The following is a 26,157-nucleotide window of genomic DNA, read 5'->3' as shown; positions in this document are numbered from 1 at the left end:
ACAAAGTTCCTCTAAGCCGGCTGATGACACTCCCTCCTCTCCCCTCCTCTGGCCCTCCTCCCCTTATTTACCATATTTGGAGCCTACAGGCAAATGTCAACTCAAGATACTCTCTTGGTCGGACTTCTGACTCCCTCAGATGGTCAGCAGCCCTCAGTGCACTCCGCAGCGAGCCTGAGCCTTGCCTGAGACCAGAACTGCACAGCCCCGACTGTGGGAGGCCCAGGGCTCCACACATTCACAATGAGGATTACAGAAGACCTCCCCTTCCCCTGCCCAGCTGGCCTTGAACCCCTCTCCTCTGAGGGCCTGGAGCATCTTCTGCCCAGTAACCTCAGGCACACCTGGGGACACCCAAAGGAAGGCAGGTGGTGGACCGGTGCATTCCCTGATTGAACAAGGACTCAGATACTCAGACTTCAATAATTTTTATGAATTTGTAGATTGAATTCAAGTTCACTTTCTCTGAATCTTTCCCCACTTTTTTGTAAGGTGACTCCAAGTACAAGTAACGATGGAAAGCATGAAAAACAATAAAAACTGCGGAGACTGTGGTCCTCCAGTCTGTAGGTGTCAAACCAGCAGCCGCCTGCAACACTCCCTCCCAAAATGATTGTTCCACTGAAGAAGCACCAACGAAAGATGACAGAATGGGGATTTGTGGCTTCCTAAGTCAATCTGCAGCCCAGAAACGCGGTTCCAGTAGAGTCTGATCTAGTCCAACCCTTCATTTAATAAACAGGGAACTGAGGCCCAGGGGGCTGGAGCAGCTTGCCTAGGGTCACATACACAGAGTCGGTGACCGGGCAAGGATTTGAACTCAAGTCCTCTGACTAGATAACAACAAAGGAAGAGAGCTTTTATGAAATGCTTTCAGGATTCCATAGATAACTTTTCTCATCTGATCCTTATAACCATCCTGCACAGGAGGTGCTCTTCTCCCCCTTTCACAGATGAGAAAGTGGAGGCAAACAGGAAGTCACCAGTGTCTGAGGTCTTCACTCTCAGGCTTCCTCCACCTAGCACGCTTTCCACTGGGTCTCCTTCAGTCTGTGTCTGGTGCTGCCACACCAACAGAATGGCTCCGTGGGGAGGTCGCTCTTGAGATGAACTTGTGAACCCTGTGGATGGGTGTGGTCTGAGGAGATGTTATGGTGACCAGCTCATACTTCAGCTCAGGGCTAAGGGTTGACATCCACCATGTGGCTTTTTCAGCACAGCCACATTAGGAAGCAGGTTCTGATGAGGAAGTGGAGGCCTTTTCTGATCTCCTGGCCACCGTAGATTGAAAGGTAGTTTGGGGTCCCAGCACTCTGGACTCTCCGCCCAGCCTGGCTGTGGCACTTCGCTTCTCAGTCCTCTGGGAGAGGCTCCAAGTTTCAGGAAAGGGTCTGATTCCACATGAGAGTTTCTCAGTGGTGCCAGAGACCATAGGTCCAGTTTTGGTAAGCACCATGAGGGCAGTGGCTGTTTTACTTTTGTCTCTGTATCCCCAGCACAAGGCCTGGAGTGTAGCTGGCACTCCCTGGATCATTGACTTGCCCAGGGTCACACAGTAAGAGTCTGAAGGAGGATTTGAACTCAGATCTTCCTGCTTTCAGGCCTGGCCCTTTCTCCCTGAACCACAATGACTCCTTAGACAGGGTGGATGGCCAGCAGCAGAAGCCCACATTGGCAGGTGAGGTTCGATCTCAGGTTTTATAGGGATGACTCCATCCCTTGAGCCTCAAGCAAACATTCACAGAGGGCACCAGCCACTGTGGTCAGCCAGGCTTGTCTGTGCCACATGCCCTCTGCCTTTGGAGATGACAAGCAGTTGTTCTATGGTCATACAGACTTCCCTCTCTCCCCACCCCATTGCCACAGATACACTGTGTCTCCCTACCATTCTTTTCTTTCTACCTTCTAACACAGCTCTGGAACAGATAAAATAATTACCTGCACTCCAAATGGATTTGCATTCCTAGACAAATCAGCTAGCCCCAGGCCCCTTACGTTGAACATCTCAGCCAAGCAGGAGGGCGTCCAACCTTTCACAGAGCGGGCTCCAAACCTGCTGGTGTTGACAGCTGGCCTCTCCCTGAAGCGATGGGGTCGGGGACCCTCCTTGGCACAGGCACAAGCTGCTCTGAAGGGTCCTCTGCTCTGGTCTCACCTGGCTGAGGTGTCCCAAGCCCACTTGGAGCAAGGTTCCCTCTCGGGAAGCAAGACATAACTTTGAGGGAGAAGAAGGAAAGAGTTTCCACAATGCCGGTCTCTGCTTGCTGCTTTTAACATGTACAGAGCTTGTTTTCCCAGGAGGAAACAGACACGGGAGCAGAGCACATTTCCGAACATGGGCTGAGGGCTGGAGCGGGAGGTCTTTCATGCCCTTGGACCAAACTAACTTCCGAAAGAGGTTAACTCCCTGCTTCCCAGGGCCCTGCTTTAAAAAAAAAAAAAGCCAGAGGGTTTGATGGAAGACTTGTGAGAGCTGGTGCAGAGAGAGGGAAGCAGGACCAGGGAAACAACCTGTTGTGAGACCACTGAACCCTGGGCAAAGACTACGGCCACACCTGGACACAGAGCACCAAGGTAGAGTAGAGATGGGAGGCCCCTGGACGTAGGCCACTGCGCATGTTCTTTCTATCCTGCTTTGATCAGGGATTCAATGACCATCTCCACGCTGAGGATTCTCAAATCCACCTTTCCTGCCCTGATTTCTCTGCAGGCCTCCAGGCTTACTCTCCAACTGGATGGCTAGAAGACCTCTCAAACTCAACAAACCCAAAATAGATCTCATTAACTTTCCCCCAAACCCTCCCCACCTCCCACCTTCCTTATTACCGTAGAAGGCTAGAGTCATCCAGGGCTCCTTAACTCTCCCTCATTCCCCAGATCCAATGTGGTGCCAAGGCTTGTAGATTTCACCTCTGCAGCATCTCTTGCCCATTTCACCTCTGAAATACGTCTTGTTCATTTCATCTCTGCACCATCTCTGGTCCATTTCACCCCCTGCAGCATCTCTTGTCCATCTCACCTTTGCAGCATCTCTTGTTGATTTCCCCTCCCAACATCTTTCCCATAGTCCTCTTCTCTCCTCTGACAATGCCCCCACCTTATCAGACCCTTATCTTATGCAGACCCTTATCACCTCAGGGCTAGACTGTTGCAATAGCTACTGTAGAGGGTAGGGAGGGGTGCAAAGCTCCTCCCACTCCAGTCCATCCTTTATTCAGCCACTAAAGTGATTTTCCTAAACAGCCAGTCTGATCATGTCATACACCCCCACCTCCCCCTACCCAATAAACTCCAGGGGCTCCCTACTTCCTTCAGGATCATATATAAAACCTCTATTTGGCATTCAAAGCCCTTCATAACCTGCCCCTTCTCACCTTCTTGGTCTTCTCCCACCTGACTCCTCCACATGTACTATCTAGTGACCCCATTCTCCTGGCTGTTCCATGAACAAGACCCTCCATCTCTCAGCTTGGGGCATTCTCTCCGGTGGTCCTCATGCCTGGAATGCTCTCTCTTCTCCATTCTGACTACTGACCTCCCTGGCTTCCTCCAAGCTTCACCTAAAATTCCACTTTCTAAAGGAAGCCTTCACCAACCCCTCTTAATTTCAGTCCCTTACCCTCTGTTAATTATTTTCTATTTATTCTGTATGTAGCTTGTTCAGACATATTTGTTTGCATGTTGTCTCCCCCATTAGATTGTAAGCTCTTTGAGGGCAGAGACTGTCTTTTCACTCTTTTTGCATCCCTGGCACTTAGCACAATGCCTAGTCCATAGTAGGTGCTTAATAAATGTTGATCAACTAACTGATGTCACGTCTCTGAGTTACAATTTCTTCTTTGGTAAAATAAGGGATTTGGATTCAGAGGTACCTAAGGTCACTTTTTGACTCTAGATCCAGAAGCCTGAGGTCACTTAGGATCACTCACTTATTCCTGGTCATCCCCAGCTCTGTGTCATCCTCCTGCCCCCCATCTCACGCTCAGGCCAGGAGGAAAGGTAAATGGCCAGACTAGGCATGTCCCAGCTCTTCAGTCAAAAAGCTGACTTCTCGGTGACTTTAAGAGAAATGACCAGTAAGCATTATATGCAATGGGGATAAGTTACATGCATTTCCAATAAGATCAGGGGTGAAACAAGGATGTCCATTATCACCCCTATTATTTAATTTGGTACTAGAAGTGTTAGCTTTAGCAATAAGAAAAAGAAGTTGAAGGAATTAGAATAGGCAAAGAAGAAACTAAATTATAACTTTTTGTAGATGATATGATGATTTACTTAGAGAATTCTAGAGAATCAAGTAAAAAACTACTTGAAGTAAAAACAACTTTTGCAGGATATAAAATAAACCCACATAAATCGTCGGCATTCCTATACATTACTAACAAAGCTTAACAGCAAGAGATAGAAAGAGAGATTCCATTCAAAGTTACTGTAGACACTATAAAATACTTGGGAGTTTACCTGCCAAGACAAACCCAGAACCTATATGAACATAATTACAAACCACTTTTCACACAAATAAAGTCAGACCTAAATAAATGGAAAAACATCTGTTGTTCATGGTTGGACTGAGCTAATTTATAAAAATGACAATTCTAGCTAAACTAATTCACTTATTCAGTGCCCTACCAATCAAACTACCAAAAATTATTTTACAGAGCTGGATAAAATAATAACAAAACTCATCTGGAAGAACAAAAGGTCCATAATATCAAGGGAATTAATGAAAAGAAATGCTAGGGAAAGTGGCCTAGCCATACCAGATATCTGAAGCAATCATCAAAACCACTTGGTACTGGCTAAGAAATAGAGTGTTGGATCAGTGGACTAAGTTAGGTACACAAGACATAGTAGTCAATGACTATAGCAATCTACTCTGATAAACCCAAGGAGTCCAGCTTCTGGGTTAAGAATTCACTATTTCACAAAAACTGCTGGGAAAAATTGGAAAATGGTAGGGCAGAAACTGGGCATAGACCAATATCTTACACCATATACCAAAACAAAGTCAAAATGGATTCACGATTTAGATATAAAGGCTGATACTATAAGCAGTTTGGGAGAGGAATAGTTTGCCTGTCAGATTTATGGAGACGGGAAGAATTTACGACCAAACAAGAGATAAAGAACATTATGAAATGCGAAAAGAATAATTTTGATCATGTTAAATTGAAAAGTTTTTGTACAAACAAAGCAAATGCAACAAAGATTAGGAGGGAAGCAGAAATTGGGAAAGAATTTTTACAACCAGTGTCTCTGACAAAGGCCTCATCTCTAGAATATACAGGGAACTGAGTCAAATTTATAGGAATACAAGTCATCCCCAATTGAGAAATGGTCAAAGGATATGAACAGGAAGTTTTCAGAGGAAGAAATTAAAGAAATCTCTAGTCATATGAAAAAATGCTCTAAATCACTATTGATTAGAGAAATGCAAATCAAAACAACTCTTAGGTACCACATCTCTCCTGTCAGACTGGTGTATTACGAAGGCAGAATTTATGATTTCAAAGAGAATCACACATATGTCTGAACGGTTCAGAACCACAGGATATAAGGACTTCTCTAAGTATAAGGCAGAAGAATTAAAGCATTTATTCAAGCTCCAAAGTAACAGACCCACGAACCAGCATCCCCATTTTGATATTTCGATCAAAAGCTTCCAGGCCCAATAAGTCTGCCTCACAAGAGTAACCAGGAGGACACAGAAAAACATGATGGCATTAAACCAAATCATACACATGCTTCCCCTCTCCAGTAAGAAGATTACCCACTGGCCTCAAGTCCTTGCTCAGCACTCCTCAGGCCACACACGGGTCGACTCTGCTACCGGCAGCTCCTGCTTCGGCTTTATCTTTATCTTCAGCTTCGGCTGTATCTGTCTCTGGCTCCAACAAAAATCAATCTTCAAGCTCTCTTCTCTCCTCTTATAGAGTTTTTGATGTCATCAAGCGTTGTCTGAATAACCAGAGCTTAGGCTCTTGTGATTGGTTCTTGAGTCGGCCCCTCCCCTTAGGACCCTAGGAGGTTCACATCCACATAGATTAGGTTAACACCTCATAGGGCATGGCTCTGGAGGTAACACCTCCCCTTAGCCAGCCCCACCTTGGGCCCCATCTTAGTTGCCAATCCACACCCACTAAGGTTTTACACCTAATAGGGGTTTGGGGCTGGGGCTTAGCACCTAGTAAGGATTACTCAAAGAAAACAAAGGCCATTTTGCTTACCAACACAACTGGCTAGCATGACAAAACAGGAAAATCATAAATGCTGGAGAAGATGTGGGGAAATTGGAACACTGTTACATTGTTGGCGGAGTTGTGAACTGATCCAGCCATTCTGGAGAGCAGTTTGGAACTATGCCCAAAGGGCTATAAAAATGGGCATACCCTTTGACCCAGCAATGCCACTCCTAGGGCTGTATCCCAAAGAAATCACACAAGCGGGAAATGGACCCATATGTACAAAAATATTTATAGCAGCTCTTTTTGTGGTAGCAAAGAATTGGAAATCAAGGGGACGCCCGTCAACTGGAGAATGGCTGACCAAGTTGCGGTATATGAAGGTAATGGTATACTATTGTGCTATAAGAAATGAGGAGCAAATGGACTTCGGTATAACCTGGAAAGACTCATATGAACTGATGCTGAGTGAGGGGAGCAGAACCAGGAGATCATTATACATGGTTACAGACACACGGCATCTGTAAGCTCTAGCTTTGGTAGACTTGACTCCTCTCATCAACGCAAGGTTCAAAGACAGCTCCAAAAGACTCATGACGGAAAAAGCTCTGCACATCCAGAGAAAGAATTAGTCTGAATGCAGATTGAGGCAAACTATTTGCTTTTTAATTTGGAGGGAGAAGGCAGGGCAATTGGGGTTAAGTGACTTGCCCAAGGTCACACAGGTTTGCTCTCTTTTTTTGTCCCCTTTTTTGGTTTTGTTTCTTCTTTCTCATGGTTCATTCCATTGGTCCTAATTCTTGTTTACAACTTGACTATTGTGGAAATAAGTTCTATGTGAAGGGTATAACCTGTATCAGATTACATGCTATATTGGGGGGAAGGGGGGAAGAGATGGAGGGGAAGAAAATTTGGAACTCAAAGACTTGAGGAACTGAGTGTTGTAAACTAAAAATAAAGAATAAATGAAAAAAAGAGAAGTGACCAAATAGCCCTGGATCTCAGAGCTCCATGAGTTTCCCTGGAAAACCCAGTGTTTGGGCTGGTCAGACCCCTCAGCTCTTCCTTTGGGAGAGCACTGAGCTTGTCACCAGGGTGCAGATGACCAGGAAGATCTCACCCCAGCCCCAAGCAAGGCCACCTGTATTAGCCCATGGCAGGAGCCTGGGGACAGGGAGCGATGGCTTATAGGAAGGAATACCCCATATTTCCCCTTTTTTTGAACAGAATTCTTGTGTGAAGACAAATAGATCCCCTTCACTCACTGAGAGCGTGGGAACAATGGGGCCCCTGACACACCACTGTGCCTCTGCAGAGGTCTCTCTGGGCCTGGCTGCCCAGTACCCACCCATCCTCTTGGGTGGCACCTTCTGAAGTACTCTGGGGTTCAGGGCAGTCTTTCTGAACCATTGCAGGGTCAGCTGTGAGGAGGGTCCCTGGCCTGGGAACTCACTACCCTCTGAAGTTGGTCTTCTTGGAGAAGAACTCAGGCTGCAAACAGTCTCCTATTAAAAAGCTTAAATGTCAACATGTTTTTATTGATGCCTTTTGCTTTTACATCACATTAAATTCTGAACACATCTTTCCTATCTCAGTCCAAAAATGAGCAACGATTAAGTGCCTCCTATGTGCCAGGCACTGAGCATTGGGGCTGCAAAAAGGCCAAAGCCAGTCTGTGCCCTGGAGGAGCTCAGGATCTAATGCAGGAGACAAAGTGCAAACAAATATTTACAAACAGGCTCTAGGCAGGGGAAACAGCAGAAAATTCAAGAGGGGAAGCTTCCTGTAGGAGGTGGGATTTTAGTTGGGACTTAGGGGAAGCCAGTGGGTGGGGATGAGGAGAGAGAGCGCCCCAGGCCTGGGTGGGGGGCAGAGAGGATGCTCAGAGAGGAGGGTCCCTGTGTGGGACAGCCGGGAGCCTACATCAAGGGGCCCGTAAGTGAAGAGTGACGGGCAGGTGATGCCAAACAGAGCCTCCATAGATGCTCCTGGAGGGGACATCGAGTCACTGGAGGCTGTTGAGTTGGGGGATGACTCGGTGGGACCTGATCACTTTGCTGAGGTCACGCAGCTTCTAAGAACCAGACTTGAGCCTCTGCCTCTGCTCACCCGGCCATTTCTGGGGTCACCACCAGCTCACTGAACTGCCCTTCAGTGCTCTCTGGGGTCTCCAGGCTGTTTTCACCTCCTTGCCCTTCCTGCACTGACCCTGGAGGGCAAACTTACATTCCATCTCCGGCCTCTAGGCCTTTGCCCAGGCTGTGACGAGTGCCTGGCAGGCCCCCCTCATAAGGCCCCTTCCAGGAGCCCTTCCCTGGGGTCCGAGGTGTTGGAGCCCTCTGCTGCCTTTAGTTACCGGCGCTTAATTGATTATCTCCCTCTTTCGACTGGAGGCTTCTTGGGAGCAGGCGCTATCTTCTGGGAGGGCTTTTGCTTGGCCTTGGGAGGGAGCAGAGCGGGGGTGAGGCGGGCCCTCTTGAGTGACAGGTGGGGCGGGACCTCTTGAGTGACAGGTGGGGCTTGGCTTGGGAGAGGCCGGAGAGGGGCGGGGCTGGTCGGGAGAAACGACGGAGGGCGGGGCGCGCGCAGCCGTTGCGCAGGCGCAGTGGCGAGGGTGCTTGACCCTCCCAGGCAGTCCCGCCTGTCAGTCCGTCGGTCGGTCAGTCAGGCAGAGCGCGTGTCCCGTACGGGCCGAGAGTGGAGCCGAGGGTGGAGAGAGCGCGGCTGCCGCCATGAAGAAGAGCGTGCCGGGCGGCCTGACCCGCCTGACTGCAGGTATGGCGCACGTGCGCCTCGCCCCGCCCCGCCCCTCCTCGCCCCTAGGGGCCGGAGGCCTAGAAGTCCCGCCTCTGGGCCGGCTCCAGCCAGAGGCCGTCCTCTGCGCGTGCGCCCCGGGCGACCGGCCGGGGGGGGGGGGGGGAGAGGGGTGGGGGGTTCTCTGCGCGTGCGCCCCGGGGGGGGGGGGGGTGCCTCTGGGTGGGTGACCTGCGCGTGCGCCCCGGGGGAGGGGGGGGGCGCCTCTGGGTGGGTGATCTGCGCGTGCGCCCCGGGGGGGGCCCCCCCGCCTCTGGGTGGGTGATCTGCGCGTGCGCCCGGGGGGGGGGGTGTCTCTGGGTGGGTAATCTGCGCGTGCGCCCCGGGGGGGGGGGTGCCTCTGGGTGGGTGATCTGCGCGTGTGCCCCGGGTCGCCTCTGGGCTCCGCCCCTTCCAGGACCCGGCCAAGCGGACTTCGCTCCTCCCTCGGGCTGGGGGAGCTTAGCGCGGGAGCCCAGGGATGTCAGCTCCCAGCCCCGCGGTGTCCTCTCCCCGCCCCACCCCCGCCCGCCGTCCGGGATGACGTCAGCCTCGCAGGACGCCCCACGCCCCCGGAGCCCTGAGATTGTCTCGGTGCAGCCGAGGCCTCTCAGTGCGTTCAGGGGGCTTCCTCACCGTCTCAGGCTGCGCACCTGCCGCTGGAGGGTCCAGGCATGTGCAGCCGCGGTCCCCTGCCCACCGTGGGCACCCCGCCCTCCCTCTTGGCCTCGCGGTCCCTGTCCGGGCCCTCCGGGCTGGTGACCCTCCCCGCCAGGTGCAGACCCTCCACACCTGTCAGCCGAACCACCGCAGTAGCTGCGGGGGCAGGGACGGGGGTCTCCCGGGGCTCTCCTTACTCCAGTCTGGTCAGGTCACCTCTACCATGTCACACACACAGCCTCCCTTCCCCCCCACCCCCCCAGGAACTTCAATGTCTCCTGTCACCTCCAGGATCAAATCTAAAGCCTCTGTTTAGAGTCAGAGGCCTTCATAACCTAGACCCTCCCCCCCCAACTTTTTAGTCTTCCTATAGCTTAGTCCCATGTAACCAAAATCCGCTGGCACTGGCCTTCTCTCCAGGCACTTTCTCTGACTGTCATCCCCCCCCCCACCCACCCATTTCTGCCTCCTACCTCTACTGGCTGCCTTCACGTCAAAGCTAAAATCTCACCTTCTACAAGAGTGCCTTGCCTCTGAGGATTATTTCCAATTTATCCTGTCTATAGCTTTGCATGTTGTCTCCCCCTTTAGCCTAGAAGGGCTTTGAAAACAGGTGCCTGGCTCATAGTAGGTACTAAATCGTGCACTGAGAAGGTGAAACATAGTAGGGTTGGAGGAGTCAGGAGATGGGCAGCAATTCTTCTAAAACAAAAACAAAATTCAGATAAAAGGAAGATGGGGGCAATGAAGAGCTTTCCAGAGAAAAAGAGAGTGAGTGGTGCTGTTTGGGATGAAACAAGGTAGAAGCCGGAGCTAGATACACAGACACCGGATGTCCATAAGGAGATGTGACTGGCTGATTGCTGATGTTCTCTTCCCCGTAGGCTGTTTGCCCGTCCCTCTGTTCAATCAGAAAAAAAGGGTCCGGCAGCCCTTCACATCGAGCCCAGGCGCCTCAGCTGAGACCCAGGATTTTCCTCCTCTGCCAACAGGTAAGGAAAGCAGATGAGTCCTGAAGGTGAGGAAGCAAGGACCAGAAGAAGCTCTGCTCTCAGCTGGGACTGCAGCTTTGTTGTGATTCGTCTTGTCTTTCTTTCCCTCCTTTTTTGTTCTTTCCAGTCCTTAGACACTGAGGTTACTGCCCTGTTTCTTGACATTCCAGACCAGGAGTTTGAGCGGCCTTATTTCCAGGGGCAGCCTCAAAGCTGTTTGTTCTAATTAGATAATGACTTCACTCTGTGAAGATCACGTTCTTATTCCTGCTAGAATCTACTCTGCCAGTTTGAAAGCTGTTGGTTTTTAAATGTTATCAGTAGAATGAGCAGTACAAGTAGATGTCTCTTTTTTAGGTCTGTGTTAGCACTGCTCAGTCCAGGGCTTATGGTGCCTCCCATCTCCATGTCTTCAGAATAGTTTTCTTTTGTTTTCATTTGCATACTCATGAATATGCACAGCGTATTACTTAGTCACCATTCCAAGTATTGCACAGTTTGAGTTCTCAGAATTTCACAGCATGAATGTTGTTCTTGAATTAAGGAAGAATTCGTCCATTATAGCTGACCAGCAGTGAAACCACCTGCTTTGTAAGTATTCTGGGAGGGCCTAAGTGACAATTGGTGAGGGCAGTGGGGATTTCTCCTTTGGAGGGAAGCTAGACTCAATGACTTGAGGATGCTTAGGGTCCTTCTTGATTCGTTGGTATTGGTTGCATGGTTGTTGTCCTTGGTTCTCAAAGAGGACCAACATGACATCACTATGCTAGAGTCAAGTTTCAGTGTATCCAACTGTGGCTGATGAGACCCATAGGATTGGAATGTTCTACCACAAGTCAGGCACAAATAGTCCATGCAAGCATTTGGGGTGGATATTCTAACTTTGCTCATCCTGCATTTCCTTTGAGCTGTTTCAATTCTGCTTTGCTCCTAGGACACAATACTTTCTCTGATGTGGGCATGACACATGACTTTAGAGAGACTCTAACCTCTTACAAATGAGGAAACTGAGGCCTAGAAAAGGTAGCCGACATGCTGAGGTGACCCGCAGTCATCAATAGAGACAAGATTCAAGTCCAGAGTCACTGTTACCTGTTGGTGTGTTGGAGACTTTGAATCAAAGGGAGATAGCAATGTTAAACCCAGTAGGATAGAAAAAGTGATATGGAAACCTGATATCAAGTTAGGCCTACTTCCTTTGCTGCTGTTGCCATCTTGATGATGAACCAGGACGGTCCCATGAGGGTAGAAAAGGGGTGGGTTAGGGTTAAGGACAGAGTTAGGTTGGGGAGGTATAATTGACAAGACTGGGCAATTGACTTGATGGGGTTGGGGTGAGAAAAGAAGGTTCCAGGCTTTTCTCAGATGCTTTCAGAGAGGCCTGGGAGGGTGAGGACCAAGAAAAGACCTAGTCTAGAGATTGTCCATGGCCTTGGGGAGAGCAGTTCCAGCTGAGTGGTAACATTGGAAGCCAAATTGTACAGTGTTAAGAAGTGAAGGAGAGAGAAATGCCAAGGAGGCAGATTTCAGAAAAAAACAGCAACGCTTACATGAACTGATGCAGAGCGAAGTGAGCAGAACCAGGGGAACGTTACACACAGTAATAATATCGTGTGATGATCAATTGTGAATGACTGAGCTCTTCTCAGCAATGCAGTGATTCAAGACAATTACAAAAGACGCATACTAGAAAATGTTATCCACATCCAGAGAGTATGAATGCAGATCAAAGCAGCCTGTTTTCCCTTTAGTTTTTTCATGGAAACGTGTTTTACAAGATAGCACATACGTGACCTATATCCCTCGGATCCGGCAACACTGTTGCTAGGTCTGTATCCCAAAGAGATCAAGAAAAAAGGAAAAGGACTCACATGTACAAAAATATTCATAGTAGCTTTTTTTTGTGGAGGCAAAGAATTGGAAATTGAGGGGATGCCCATCTGTCAGCCTTGAGAGACATAAACATGCGCTTGCTGCCTAATTCTGTTTGTCTTTCTGAGAATGAACTCAGTAGTGGTGACACCATCAATTAGGAAATGGCTGGACAAGTTACAGTGTATGATTGTAATGGAGTATTATTGTGCTGTAAGAAATGAAAAGCAGGTGGATTTCAGAAAAGCCTGGAAAGACTAACCTGAACTGATACAAAGTGAAGTGAGCAGAACCAGGCAGCCATTAGACACGACAGTAGCGACACTGTACAAGGACCGAGGATATTGTGAATGACCTGACTATTTTCAGCAATGCAGTGGTCCAAGATGATCCCAAAAGACTTAGGATGAAACATGCTGTCTGTCTCCAGAGAAAGAGCTGGTACTGGGTACAGACTGAAGCATACTATTTTCCACCTTCTTTTCTTTCTTTTTTTTCTGTTCAAGTCTTTTTGCACAAAATGACTAATGTGGAAATATTTTACATGATCGCTCATGTATAACCTATGTCAAATTGCTTACCCTCTGAGGGAAGGGACAGGGGAGGGATAGAATTTGGAACTTGAAACTTGAAAAAAAACCCACAACAAATGTCAAAATCGTTTTTACATGTAATTGGAGGAAAAATAAAGTATTTTTTAAAATGCTTGTTGATAGACTAAAAAAAAGATGGTATATTGGATGATAGAAACAAGAGATTCCAGGATGGAGGCTGTGTGTCTGTCAAGCTGGAGAATGGACTTGGGCCAGAGCAGGGAGGATGAACCAGGTAAGCAGAGAAGAGTAGAACGCCCAGGCACTGAACTGACCACGAAGCACAGGTTTGGGAGTGCGAGACCCAGGGAAAGATGGAAAGAGGAAAGCAGGGTCAGAGGAGTTTCCAAGTTCTGGATTGTGGAGAGGGAGTGCTTGTAGGGAGCCCACAGATCAGACCGTGATGCTGGCCACCCATCCATGCTTTGTTGCCCTCAGCAATTGTCCATTTGAACATTTTCTCCAGAGGGCCCACCCAGGGTTCAAGTGAGAGGACTTCTTTAGAAATCACATCGGTGCCAGGAGAGCCAAGGGCCATCCGTTATCGATGCCTTGTCACATGCCCAGCCCGACACAGTGCTACTTCTGCTGCTGCTGATACTGATGCTTGTTGATAAACACCAGATGGCTTTCTGTGCTTCTCTGACCCACCATTCTGTTTCTCTGGGGAGTGTAGTGGTCTGTCACTACTACATAGCCAAAGAGTGTCACTGGAGGAATATTGCCATTAGGAAGATGGGTCTGTTTCACAGAGAATCTTGGAGCCATTGACAAAGCTGTGCAGTTCCCAAAATTGTTCCTGCTCCCAGCTCCTGGTCTGTCCATTCTTTCTGGTTAGGAGATAGGCACCTAGAGGTGGGCTCACCGGGCTTCTTGTCTATCTGTAGGCCTGGTCCACCCAACAGACATTTTCATTCAGTGGAGATTGTTAGGTGTCAGCAATCTTACTGCCAAGGTTCTGCAGCATTCCAGCCTTGACTCAGTACAATAGCTCCTGGAACCCAGAGCACCTGGAGGACTTCCCATCTGTAGGCAGACTCTCTCCTATTTGGACTCCATGCTGGATGTCCATTGTGACAGGAGCAGACTCCTTGGGCCAGCATAACCCCTGTTTTAAACCTTACTTGATTGGTGTTGCTCATCCAGGATTGTCAGAAAGAGGGCTAAACCTTCACTCTGTTCTGCCCTTCCTTGTCCTAGGAAGCAGAAGGGAAGGAGGAATTGAGTTCTGATGAACCCCACTGACTCCATCTTGGGACTCAATTCTGGAGCTAGCTCTGGGCCCTTTCTATTCAATTATGGGTCTAGTCCAATGTCTTGTCAGGAAACTTTATTCAATATTGGGAATTGGGAGAAAATTTTATTGCTTTGTTTGAACCTAGCCCTATGAAGCTGGGAAGCTGGACCCCCTCTACCTTCTGCTTAGAGACCTTTAACCAAGGACCTGGGTTGTGCTGACCAGAAACCAGGTCAGATCTGAAAATTGATGTAAGAAATTTTCTCAGTTACACATCTCAAGCAGCCTATGTGTATCTGAAAACTGGCCCCACACTGATCACCAATTATTGCTTCCTGCTTTCTTTGATTGAATTGGTCTACTTGTAGGGACTGGGATACCTCTTTTTCTGGTTTTAGGGAATTGTATCTGTTTACCCTCCCCCTCCCAACTTAGAAAGCCCCTAATGTTTCCTCCAGTTAGAAATCAGATTACCTAATTTTGTATCCTGGTTAATTGTTTTCTTTTAATTAACTGGTTTTATTTGATTAATTGTTTTTAATACATAAAAATCTGCCTCACTCTGTATTCAGGGTCTTTGGGCTGACAGGGGAGGCCATTGACCTGTTTATTAGGCCTGTTTAACTAATAAATCATTAGCTCGGATTGTTATTCTTAATTATCAACCACAGGAGTCCTGTTAAGCCCTGTCCATTCACACATCCCCCCTTGTGTAGGGTCTATTGCCTGAGAAATCATGAGCGGGCCCTTATAACACCCACCTGTCAGTCTCCTCTACAAAATGAAGGGCTGGACTTCAGGGGATGCCATTCCATTTCTAAACCCTCGTTTCACTGAAGAGTAAACATCATGCTTTTCTTTCCAATAGAAGCAAGGAAAGTGAAAGCAAAATGGTTTCCTCCTGGGCTTCCCAAGGCAGTGGTTTGGAGGTTAATGGGAGTGGACAGTAAGACATATTAGTTCATAGGCTGAGTGGGACTGGGAGAAATCAAATCTGCCTTGGATGCATCTTGCCTCTTTTGAACATGTACCCATTTGTCTCCCTGGTCTCTAGATTTCAGCTGGGAAGTGATGAAGCCTGAGGTGCCGCCCTTAAAGAAAATGACGAATTCTGGGTAACTGACTTTTGTTGTTTATTGATGACTTTCATATACATGTATCTTACATTTCTAAAGGTGTAGTAAGACCATTACTACTTAATATCAACATTTAGAAATGTTTCTTTGAAAGGCAACAGTCACCTACAGTCCCTCATCTAAAGCAAGAGAGTGGGTTTAACCGAGATCAACTTGGTGTGGCAGGAAGTCATAACTGGAGTAGCTGGAGGTGAGTACAGTTCGAAGTCTCCTTGGCTGAACCTTCATCTCTTCGTCTGAAAAATGAGAGTGATCATACGCTTATTTGGAGGGAAGTGCTGTGTGACATAAAGTATATTATTAATAGAATTGTTCATCCCCAATTTTATTAAGTCTCTGCTGTGTGCCAGGCACTGTGCAAGGTGCTCCGGCCCCTGGGAAAACCAGGGAAGGCTTCATGTAGGAGGTGGAGGTGAGGAAGGCGAGCCAGCCAGGGGCCGTGCCCAGAGATGTTCAGGGAATTGCTAGTAGTGAGATTGATAACAGTGAGTACCAGTGAAGGGAAGTCATGAAGTGGCAGGCAGGCAGCTGAGAGAGAGTGCTTCAGGGTGGCCCAAGGACAGAGAGAGAGAGAGTGTGTGTGTGGAGGGGGTGGCCTCCTGGAGGTCAGGACCCACTGAAGAGCTCTAAGGAAGGGAATAATGTGACCAAAGCTAGAAATTAGGAAACTGCTAGAGGACCAGGAGCCCATTACAATCCTCCAGGTGAAAGGGGAGGAGGGCCTGGCCTGGGGTAGTGGCCAGGGGAGCAGGCCAGGGAAGCAGGGAGGATGTGGCTTTGGGGGGGTGGTGAGTGGGATAAGAGCCGTCACTATGGCTGCGAACGGAAGACCAGAAGGACAGTGGTGCTCTGCAGGAATCAGGAAGTTGGGAAGCAGAGGAAGCAGCAGGGAAAAGTCACTTAGGAGAGGGAGGAGAGTCCTGGTTTAGAGTGAGTGGGCCCTGGAGTATCCTGGAACTCAAGAAGGTTAGATCTGGGAGTCTCTACCTGTGTAGGATCCAATAACGATGGAACCCAAAGGAACAAAGAGAACAGCCAAGGAGAGGGGCCTGAGAGATGAGGAGGGCCCAAGACAGACCCAAGGATGGTGGGCCAGGCAAGCCTGAGAAGCCAGGGTGGCCTGTGGTGTGGGGCAGGTGGCCAGCAGAGTCCAGAGGAGCACGACCGACAAGGGGCTACTTGTTGGGTTTCTCAACAACTAGTGAGTGGGTGATGAGGTGCACGGCCTCTAACCAGCAGTAATGGGTTTTCCGAGTCAGGCTGTGGCCCCACCTTAGAGGCCCCCTCTCTTTTCTAGGAGTTTGGCTGCAGAAAGGAGAAAAGCCATAGAACGACAGCTTGGGGGAGGGGTGGAGGATCAAATGAAGGTCTTTTAAGGCCATCAGCAAGTATTTATGAAGCCCCTAGGTGAGCCAGGTAGGCCCTGAGATTTGCAGCAGGGATGCAGGTACAGAGGATGAAACAACCTCCTTATTGAGGGAGACAATACGTACATGTAAAAATACAGACAGTGCTGCTATAAAGTTATTTAATATGAGTTTGTACAGAGGAGATAGAAATTGGGAGGGAAGGCCCTGGGGGTGGCGGTGGGTGGTTGGTCTCCTTATGAGGCCGTTAGAAGGAGGGACCCACATTCACTGCACAGGGGGCTAGCCATCCCAGAGACGAGATGGGACGTGGAATATAGTGCGTGAGGAGCCAAGAGAAGGCCAGTTTAGCTGGACAAAGAATACTAGAGGAGGAGCAATGCCCAGTGAGGCTGGGAAGGGAGGTTGGGCCTGGGTCCTGTGTGACTGTAAAAGCAAAAACCCCCCAAGCAAAACAAAACTGAAGAGTCTGTATTTGGTCTTAGAGCCAATAGAAACCCCTGGGGTTGGTTGGTGGAAGGATGATGGTGGCCACCTGGGCACGTTGTAAGCCGCAGCCAGGGAGACCTGCCAGATGGGGGCCTGCCCGCTCCATGATGATGGTGAAGCCAGGGGCAGGACCTCGCTGGCGGAGCCTCCCTGAAGCAGTGGCAGGCTGGCTATGAGTCCAGGTACATTCCTAGACTCGATTACCTGCCCCACCATCAACAGACAAGTAGGTTGAAAGCTGAGGAAAGTCTGGTCTTACACAAAGCTCTTCCCTTTCCTTGAGGCTCCAAGTGCCTGGGGAGCTTCCTGATTGTAAGTATTTGTTTCTGATGTCATCACCTCCTTAACAGAGGGGGCTGAAGAAGCAGTGGACAGCTTAAGGAGGAGGTCCCCTGGGAAGGAGCTGCGAGGAGGCCAGTGCCCTTTGCCAGACACTTAGATTAATCATCAGTTTGATTAAACAAATTAAGCATTTTTTAATCATTGGCAACAATTTTGTTATTTTTTGTGGTGTTTCAAATATTGTCTGCTTTTAGGATTCGGACCATTTTCTTGAAGATATACCACAAGTGATGAAAAATGTGTAATCAGGTTAAGTGAATTGTGCAGTATGCAAAGTAACGACATCATGTGCTTGCAATTACGTGGCCTACTCTTCAGTCCTTGTATGTTCCTGATGGTGTGACTGTATTTTAATGCAGTCTCCTTCCCTCCAAAAGGTTTGCCACCCAGGGATGCAGCAATTCATCCCAGGCCCTTTGGTCACTACCCCGTCCAGCACTCCCCAGATTTCTGACGCCCCGAGGTCACATCATCTTATAGACAGTCACAGCAGGAGCCCTTGAGTGTCCGGCCCACTCCCTCTTCTACTGGAGCGCTTTGGAGCCTCTGTACAAATAATCAGGCGTTCATGGGTCTGGGGCACATCTGCATGAGGAAAATAAAGTGCAGCCTGTGAAGCTCAAGGGTTGTTTTCTTGTGCTGGGTTAGCCACGTCCTAAGTTATTATAGTTTTACCCCATTCGTTGCTCAGTGACCAATGGGGGAAAATCCTGTGCTATTAGTTTTGCTAAAGTGCCCTGGGTTTCCAATGTTTGCTTGTATTTCAGCCCACATAAGAACCCAACCGTGTAATGGCTACAGAAGGATTGGCTCTGGGCTCCGTATGGGGCTCGAGATCCTGGAAACAGGAAGTTACCGAGTGAGGGCTTTTGTTCTATGTGATGCCCAGCGATGTCCAGTGCCCCAGAGCCAGTCTCAAAGGGGGGCGTGACTGGGCCTTGCTAGCGCTGTGTGGCTCTCAAAGCCACTGCTTCTTTGTCCTAATGATTCATACCCAGGAGCCAGCCTTCAGTTCCTAGAGGCTTGGAGGGAGTGGTAGTTTAGACTGAGATCTTTTGTTGAAGTTTTTGAAAATCAGAAAGAGCTTTTTAAAAACCAGTTTCAAAATTGTCTCATGATGTTCCAGCCATAGAAAAGAGAACACAAAGACTTGGGACAGAAATGAGTTTACACCTCAGAGGAAAAGCTCGTGTTCGGTGGCCAACAGTGGGCCCAGTGCTGGTCTGGTGACTTTGGAAACGAATCAGAAATGGAGACAGTCGGACTGTGCTCAGGTGGCAGGTTCCCAAGGGCTGGGGAATAGCAGCAGCTCATTGCACATGGCGAAATGCAGTTCTCAACCAAGTCAACTTAAGAGAAGAACCTTTGGTAACGGTCCAGAGGAAAAAGTCATAAAGGTAAATTCTAGGTTTTGCCTTCTCTGCAGCCCCAACCCCTCGGCCCTCTCCCGACCCAGAGCAAGCATGTACCGAGTTCTTAGTGCCCGACTTCCTGACTGACTGGCTGAAAACGGAGTTGGCTCCACGGTAACCATGACAAGCAACATCTTCGTTGTGTTTTAAGTTTTGCAGAGTGCTCCAAGAACTATTTCATTTGTTAGAAACAAATAGCAAGTAATAATGACAGAAAAGGTCCATGCCCTTGGTACCAGCTCCTGTGGCCGTGCCTTATTTGCTAAACTCAGATGCCCGAGCCCATGGGCTCACACGCACATCAGGACCATGGTATTCCAGGTCACTGGGACCCCTTTGTAGCTGGCAAGAATGTGGGTGCTTTTGAACAAGACTGTCCCTGGCTTGTGATTGGTTGCTTCCCATAATTCCCCAAATTGCTAGTCATTCACTCTCTGCCTTGTGAGATCCACTTCTCTAGGTTCTCCCTGATCTGCTGACTAGGTGACCTACCAAGCCAGTACCATTCTTGGCCCAGGGTCTGGCAGGGAAAGCGGTTGCTGGGCCTGACCCCCAGCAGGCAGCAGGGACTGGAGGAATCTCTGGGCATGGGGAGAGCTTCTGCTCCCACCCCCTTCTTTTACAAATGGGAGAAATTCCCCTTTTCCCTTACATTAGGAAGTGTCAGGGTGCCAACTTATGCTGAAGGAAGACGACGCTTCTCTTAGAATTCTCCCTGCAGTCATCGAAAGTATGAAGCACTGGAGGGAGTGCCTACCACACTGCCCGCTGCTCTTTGAAGTGTTAGGTGGGTATGTGGAGGAAATGGAGGTGGGACAGGGCAAGGAAAAGGCAATCTGGGTCAGAGGGAAGGAAAGGAGGGAAGAACAGAGGAGAAGACAGGGAGGAAGGAGGATGGAATAGAGGGGGAGGAGGGAAGGAGGAGATGGAGGGGTAGAAGAGGAAAGGAAGAAAGGGAAAGGGGAAGGGAAGAAGGAAAGAAGAAAAAGAGGAAGAGGGAAAGAGGGAGGGAGGGATAGAAGAGGAAGAGGAAAGGAAGAAAGGAAAAGGTGAAGAAGGAAAGAAGAAAAGGAGGAAGGGAGGGAAGGAGGGAGGAACGGGGAGAAGGCAGGGAGGAAGGAGGAAGGAATAGGGGGAGGAGAGAAGAAAGAGATGGAGAGATAGAAAGAAGAAGAGGAAAGGAAGAAAGGGAAGGAAAGAAGAAAGGAAGGAATGGGGGTGGGAAGGGAGGGAAGGAAGGAGGGAGGAAGAGGGAAGGGAGGGAGGAAGGGAGGATGAATTTATTAAACACTCACTATGTGCCAGATCCTGGGCTAGACTCCAAGGATACAAAAGCCAAAAAAGCCCAACAATCCCTGTTCTCAAGGAGCTTGTATCCTCTGAAGAGAATGTTGAATGTTTAATCTGCTGATGTGAATTAGAGTCATAATCAAAAAGAGAACTCCCTAATTGATGTAATGACCTCCTTTGTCCTTGTGGGATAGAGGATCCCTTGGGAGCTACCCTCAGGGCAAAAGAACTCATTGAGCCCTAAATCTGTGAAGTGGGGTTATTGGTTCCAGCCAGTGGCAGTGTGCAACCTGACTGTCGCTTGAGAAGATGGCTCATTAGTCACACTGAAGGGGGCCTAGCTGTCCTTGGAGGATCTGAGGTTCTGTCTGTGATTTGTTGGGTGGTTTTCAGGTGCTTCTGGGGCCTCAGTGTTTTTCCCCTGGAGCTAGGCTGAGCTGGGGCTCTCCAGACCTAGCCAGGTAGATGCGGGCTGACCACCCCAGGCTCCCATCACCAGCTGTGTCAGACCTTGCCATGTGCTCCTGGCAGTCACCTGCGGGTCCTGGTGTGGCCTCATTGGAGGGCTTGAGGTGGGGACCAGCCCAGGTAGAGTCTAATCACCACAACTCTTAGATGGTGCCCTTTGGTTCTAAAGCACTTTCCAAGGCAGTAGGGAGATTTGGCAAGGTCCAATAGCCCTTGGAAAAGTGGGAACGTGGAGAGTTTGGCACTTAGAGCCATGTGCAAATTATGGAACTGCTGGTCATTCCCTGAAGCCCAGTGTGGACATCCAGCAGCCCTACTAGCCTATGTAATTCCAAGCGCCATCTTCCCCTAGGAGTTGACTCCTTTCCAGAGCCACCCACAGGGAGTGGTCAGCCCCCAGTCCAGTGGCAGCCAATTCTGCAGGCCGGCACTTTGGTGAAACCTGAATGCACAAAGTGAACCCTCTACAGGGGATGGAATGGCAGCCTGAGCTCCTTCACTCAGGATTAGGGGATGAGCTCTCTCTCCCCAAGGCTTTTATAGGCGAGAAATGCTCCAGAAAAGCCCTCCCCTGGCTCAGAGGCTCACCAGGAAAGCCTGAGGGAGCTAGGCTAGCCTCTGCCCCCGCCCTCAGCCTCTTGCAGATCACTGGCAGATTCCCGAATATTTGTTGGCCTGGCTCCCATGACTGGTTCCTGGGCGTCTTCTCGGCTGACACACTGAGGCAGGGAAATAGGCCAAGCATCTGGAGTCCTTTAAAAGGCATCATTAAGCAGGCTTTGTGGGGGCCTTCAATTTTCAGAGATGGCTGTCTAACCCTGAGTGTCCCACCCCCAGCCCTCATCTGTGCCCTCTTCTCCAGCCCCAGTATGGACAAAGCCTAAGGCCCCTGTAGCTTAGGTGGGTCCTTCCTTGGCAGTTAACATGTGTCAAATCACAGTGTTCATTTCCTCCCTGGGAGCAGCTGTTCTCGACTCAGCTGTTACATCAGGTGCATATGGGGCCAAGACCTTTCTTCTGAGAGATGGAAAGAATACCGTGCCTTGTGTGTTTTATGAAATTGTGAGTATTTGTTCAACATTTATTTAAGGGGCCAACAAAAAAGTGGAGTGGAAAACTTTCCTCTGGCAATCCAAATAAGTCCAAAGATGAAAAAAAGTCATAAGTTTTCCTTGTAGATTTTTATTAATGAAATCACATAATCTTATAGTTGGAAGGAACCTGTCTAAAAAATACATTTTATGCACACAAGTCCAGTCCTTAGATTACATTGTTAAAGCAGCATTTAGGCTTGAGAGAAAATGCTGCAGCTCAGGAGGACACCGGCTGAGATCTGTCCTGCTGGAGGGACAGCCTGGGGCTGTGGCTGGGAAGAACCCAGGGGCTGAGATCTGTCCTGTGAGAGGGACAGCCAGGAATGTCTCAGAGACCTCCAACAGTGGTCTCTGGGGAGGGCAGGGGTATTCCAATTTGGAGGGCTGCACGCTGTCCTTAGAGCAAGCTTCTGTTTATTGTCGGGGCTGTGGGATTATGGATTGAGAGCCAGAGGAGAAAGTAGGCCCTGCAGGGTTAAGTAGTGTGCCTAAAGTCCCACAGGCAGTGCCCAGCTGGGCACCTTGGCCTCCACACCAGTGCCTCCCCCAGGGCCTCCTGCCATCTCCTCCTTCCTTCAGCTATCAGGGCCCCTCCTGGTTTTTTCCACCTGGCCCATCGTGATTCCAGTGATTGTCCATTTCCTTCCTAGAAGGGGGTACCGTAAAGGGCCCCAGCCTTCCAGATGTGGTCTGAATAGGGCAGACGGCAGAGGGGCTGGGGGTCATGGCAGCTGTGCTTCCTTGCTGTCCCAAGGCTGACCCAGAGATGTGGATGAGCTACAGTTCTTAATTATTTAGGCCAGTGCTCCCCATCATGTGCAGTGTTGGTGTAGTGCAGAGAGAGAGCTGGGCTTGGAATCAGGAAGATGAGCTGAAATGTGCCTTCCCTCACTGCGTGACCCTACTTGAGTCCCTTAACCTCTCTGGGCCTCGGCTTCCCCATCTGTGAAATGAGGGGGTTGAATGGGATGGCCTCTGAGATTACTTCCAGCTCTAAACCAGTGACCTTGTGAGATGACTGGCCTAGGATTTGTTGGGAAGACCAGACTTAATTTGTTTTACTGTTTTATCGCCAGGACCGCGAGCTTCCGAGGCTGATAAGAGGCCGAGTGCATCGGTGTGTGGGCAGGTATGACCCAAAGAGGGGCCTCCTCTGGTGTGTGTCTGTCAGGCCTGCATCCGATTCTGAGCAAAGAACATTCCGGGAGTTTGTCAGGAGCGCAGATGCCAGGATGGCCTATTACACCAACACCGTGAATGAGATGTGAGCAAGCAGGCCTTTAGATTCCTGAATACCTTTATTAAGCACTTCAAAGTTGTTTGGAGGTTGGAGTTTTGAGTTTTTCTGTTATTTATTACGTAGGGAGGTTTGGACCAGATTGGCCTGTTTCCAGTTGTGTCTTTTGTAAATAAAGTGAGTTTAGCTTCAGCATTTCCATGATGTCCTTGGTGTGGTCAGTGGCACGGTCAGTCACGTGTCCACGCCTCAGCGATTCTCATCCGCATCCTCCCATTCATCCTCTGTTAAGAGTTGGCCCGATGGCCCCGAGGCCGTTGTTGAGTCCTACGGCTCCTGTTGGAGCTGTGATGGTTCAAGAGAAGGGCCTGGGCCTGGATGCCCAAGGAGGGCGGCCCTGCTTGGAGAATGACCAGGAGCCTTGGCCCTGGGATCAGGAACCCTGGACTGCTTCTACCATCTTGCCCTCTGTCTCTCGAGTCCCATGATGGTGCTGAGAAGAGGCTGTCCATGGGACTTGTCTCAGCCTCTGTGCCTTCCCATCCATCCTACATGTGTGTGTATATATGTGTGTGTGTACATACATGTGTGTATACATACATACACACACCATATATATGTATGCACACATTTATGTACACGGTTTATGGATGCCAAGTTAAGAACCTAAGAACCTTGGATAGGGAATCCTGTTTGAACTGGGATCAGGACATCCTCCGTCCCAGTTGTGGCAAACACCTTTGGCATGCATCTATTTCCATTTCATCCTTTGTTTGGCGTTGGCCCACATACACATTTTAAATGTGGGCACCCACTGGGCAGTGCCACAGCACACCTGCCATCACCAGAAGTCACAAGAGGCAAAGGTTGGAGCGTGAGGGTCTGCTCATCACCCAGTGGCACAGACCTCCCACTCATTAAGATCCTATCTAAAACAGAGGGCAGAGGTGGACTGGCATGGGGTAGGATCTCAGGTCAGTGTGACAGCCTTAGTCCAGCATCTGGCAGCCCAGGAAGGATTGGGATTCTCTGGGGCTCCCCTGAGGGGCAATCATCATCTGCCACAGGACGTTTCATCCCCTCTGACGCTGGGCATCTTCCCTGGCTTCCTGCAAGCTCCAGCTAAAACCCCAACCCCTCTAGAAAGCACTTCCCAGCCCTTCTTATTTCTAGGGCTTTCTCCTTGTTGATGGCGACATCTGTAGCTTGTTTGGACCTACGTGTTTGTGTGTTGTTTCCCCATTAGACTGAGCTCCCAGAGAGCAGGGACTGGCTTTTGCCTCCTCTTGTATCTGCAGCACAGAACATGGCAGGTGCTTAATAAATGGTGGGGGTGACTCATCATCATCACCACCACCACCACTATCGTCTATTCCAGAAATTTTCTTGGGATCAAAGTCAAGCTGGCTGACTGGTAGATTATGGTCCATTTCCCTTTCCTGAGAAAACCAGGAAATTCACTTGTCCTCAGACCTCCCCCTCCCCACTCTGTCTCAGAGAACAGAGCTGTGGCTTCCCAGTCATGCCTCAGTTTTTCCCACTAGTCTCCACCCAGGAGAAACTTGAAGCCCCTTCTGATGATCTGCTGGCCACCCTAGAGGTGACCATGGCAATGCACCGGCGGGCATTGGACTGTTACCAAACCTAGGGGCAAAAGGATACTCCCAAAGTAGGCCTGGGTGTCTACTGAGAACCTTCACCCCAGGGTTCTCAGATTCTGCCACTGGACCCTTTCCCATCATCTGTTTGGTCACTCCCTCCAAATCCCATTCTGGCTTCCACGGGGCATTGTTACATTAAGGTTCATCTCACTGCTGAGAACACTGATGGGGGCTCAGACTCCTCCTGCCCTTGGCGCTCCTGGAAGAGGAGGAGCTATTCATAGTCTGGACCTTCCCGGGTTCCTTGCCAGCTGGGGGAGGGGAGAAGGAAGCGGGTGTTTGCTTCCCACAGGTAGTTAATTGGGGTAATACCCCCAAACTGGTCCACATGTTCCATCACTGCATGCTTCAAAGGCCTGGACCTCCCTCACCTGGAGGTTCCTGGAAGGGGAGGGGCACCAAGTGGCCCATGAATGCCCCCCTCCCCCACTGCTCTGGGCAGTCAGATGAACAGCTTGGACCAGGTCGCTGCTGTCCCAGTCTGGTTAGACCTGCTCCCCTGAATGTGCCTGCGGTTCTCCCAGAGAGAATGTCCCTAGTAGCCTGGCCCAGCTTGTCAACACCATTTGTGCTAAGGACCTTCCCCCCTGCATCTCCTCCCCCACACACAGTGGTTAGACCTTCCAGGCACCCAGACTACCCAAGTGCTAGGCTGTAGTTACAGATTGGAGATAATTTCTTGGTTTCCTTGATTACCTCTGAGAGGTTCTGGGCATCCCCTTGGTCGGACATCCGGGACATCCAGCGGACATTCAGGCAGCAGTCATAGTACCCGGTCTCAAAGCCCATCTCAGATGTTTGCTGTGTGGCCACAGGCAGGCCAGCTAAACTCCCTGTGTCTCCTCAGAAGACTGGTACGATACCTACAATATTTACTCCACAGGATTGATGGGGATTAAATGAAATGAGGCATATAGCGTGTGTAAACCATAAGTTTATATAAATGTCGGTTATAATTATTCTCCCCTGGAAACCTCCAGGTTTCCTCAGCAGCATCTTGTCCTGGTAGTGGGGACACCTGGACCAATTCTTCATCCAACTTGGAGCCAAAACTACCCTGCTGAGGCCACTAGAGGGCGCCACAGTGCTCTGGTCCCGGAGTCACCAAGACCTGAGTTCAAACGTAGCCTCAGAGACTTCCTAGCTGCAAGATCCTCTATTTGACTTAATGTCCTCAGGTGCAAGATGAGGGTGACAATACTATCTACCTCCCTGGGTTGTTGTGAAGGTCAAAGGAGATAATATTCTAAAGCGCTTCGCAAACCTTAGGCGCTCTGGAAATGCCGGCTGTTAGGATTTCTGCTGATAAACTTAGGTCCAGTCCTCTCC

General features: G+C 49.5%; 1 protein-coding gene across 1 annotated transcript; it reads left to right on the top strand.

The window, feature by feature from the left end:
* Nucleotides 1–8,782: 8,782 nt before the first annotated feature.
* SPATA22 (spermatogenesis associated 22) lies at nt 8,783–23,362 on the top strand. Its single transcript, XM_036757944.1, has 8 exons — nt 8,783–8,960; nt 10,523–10,630; nt 15,387–15,447; nt 15,563–15,658; nt 18,793–19,063; nt 19,736–19,865; nt 21,801–21,898; nt 23,007–23,362. Exons 1-8 carry the CDS (start codon nt 8,918–8,920, stop codon nt 23,196–23,198), a joined length of 999 nt encoding a protein of 332 aa, XP_036613839.1. The 5' UTR covers nt 8,783–8,917; the 3' UTR covers nt 23,199–23,362.
* The last annotated feature ends 2,795 nt before the right edge of the window (nt 23,363–26,157 follow it).

The sequence above is a fragment of the Trichosurus vulpecula genome, chromosome 4, assembly GCF_011100635.1.
Source record: "Trichosurus vulpecula isolate mTriVul1 chromosome 4, mTriVul1.pri, whole genome shotgun sequence".
NCBI lineage: Eukaryota > Metazoa > Chordata > Mammalia > Diprotodontia > Phalangeridae > Trichosurus > Trichosurus vulpecula.
This window is presented reverse-complemented; position numbering and strand designations above follow the sequence as displayed.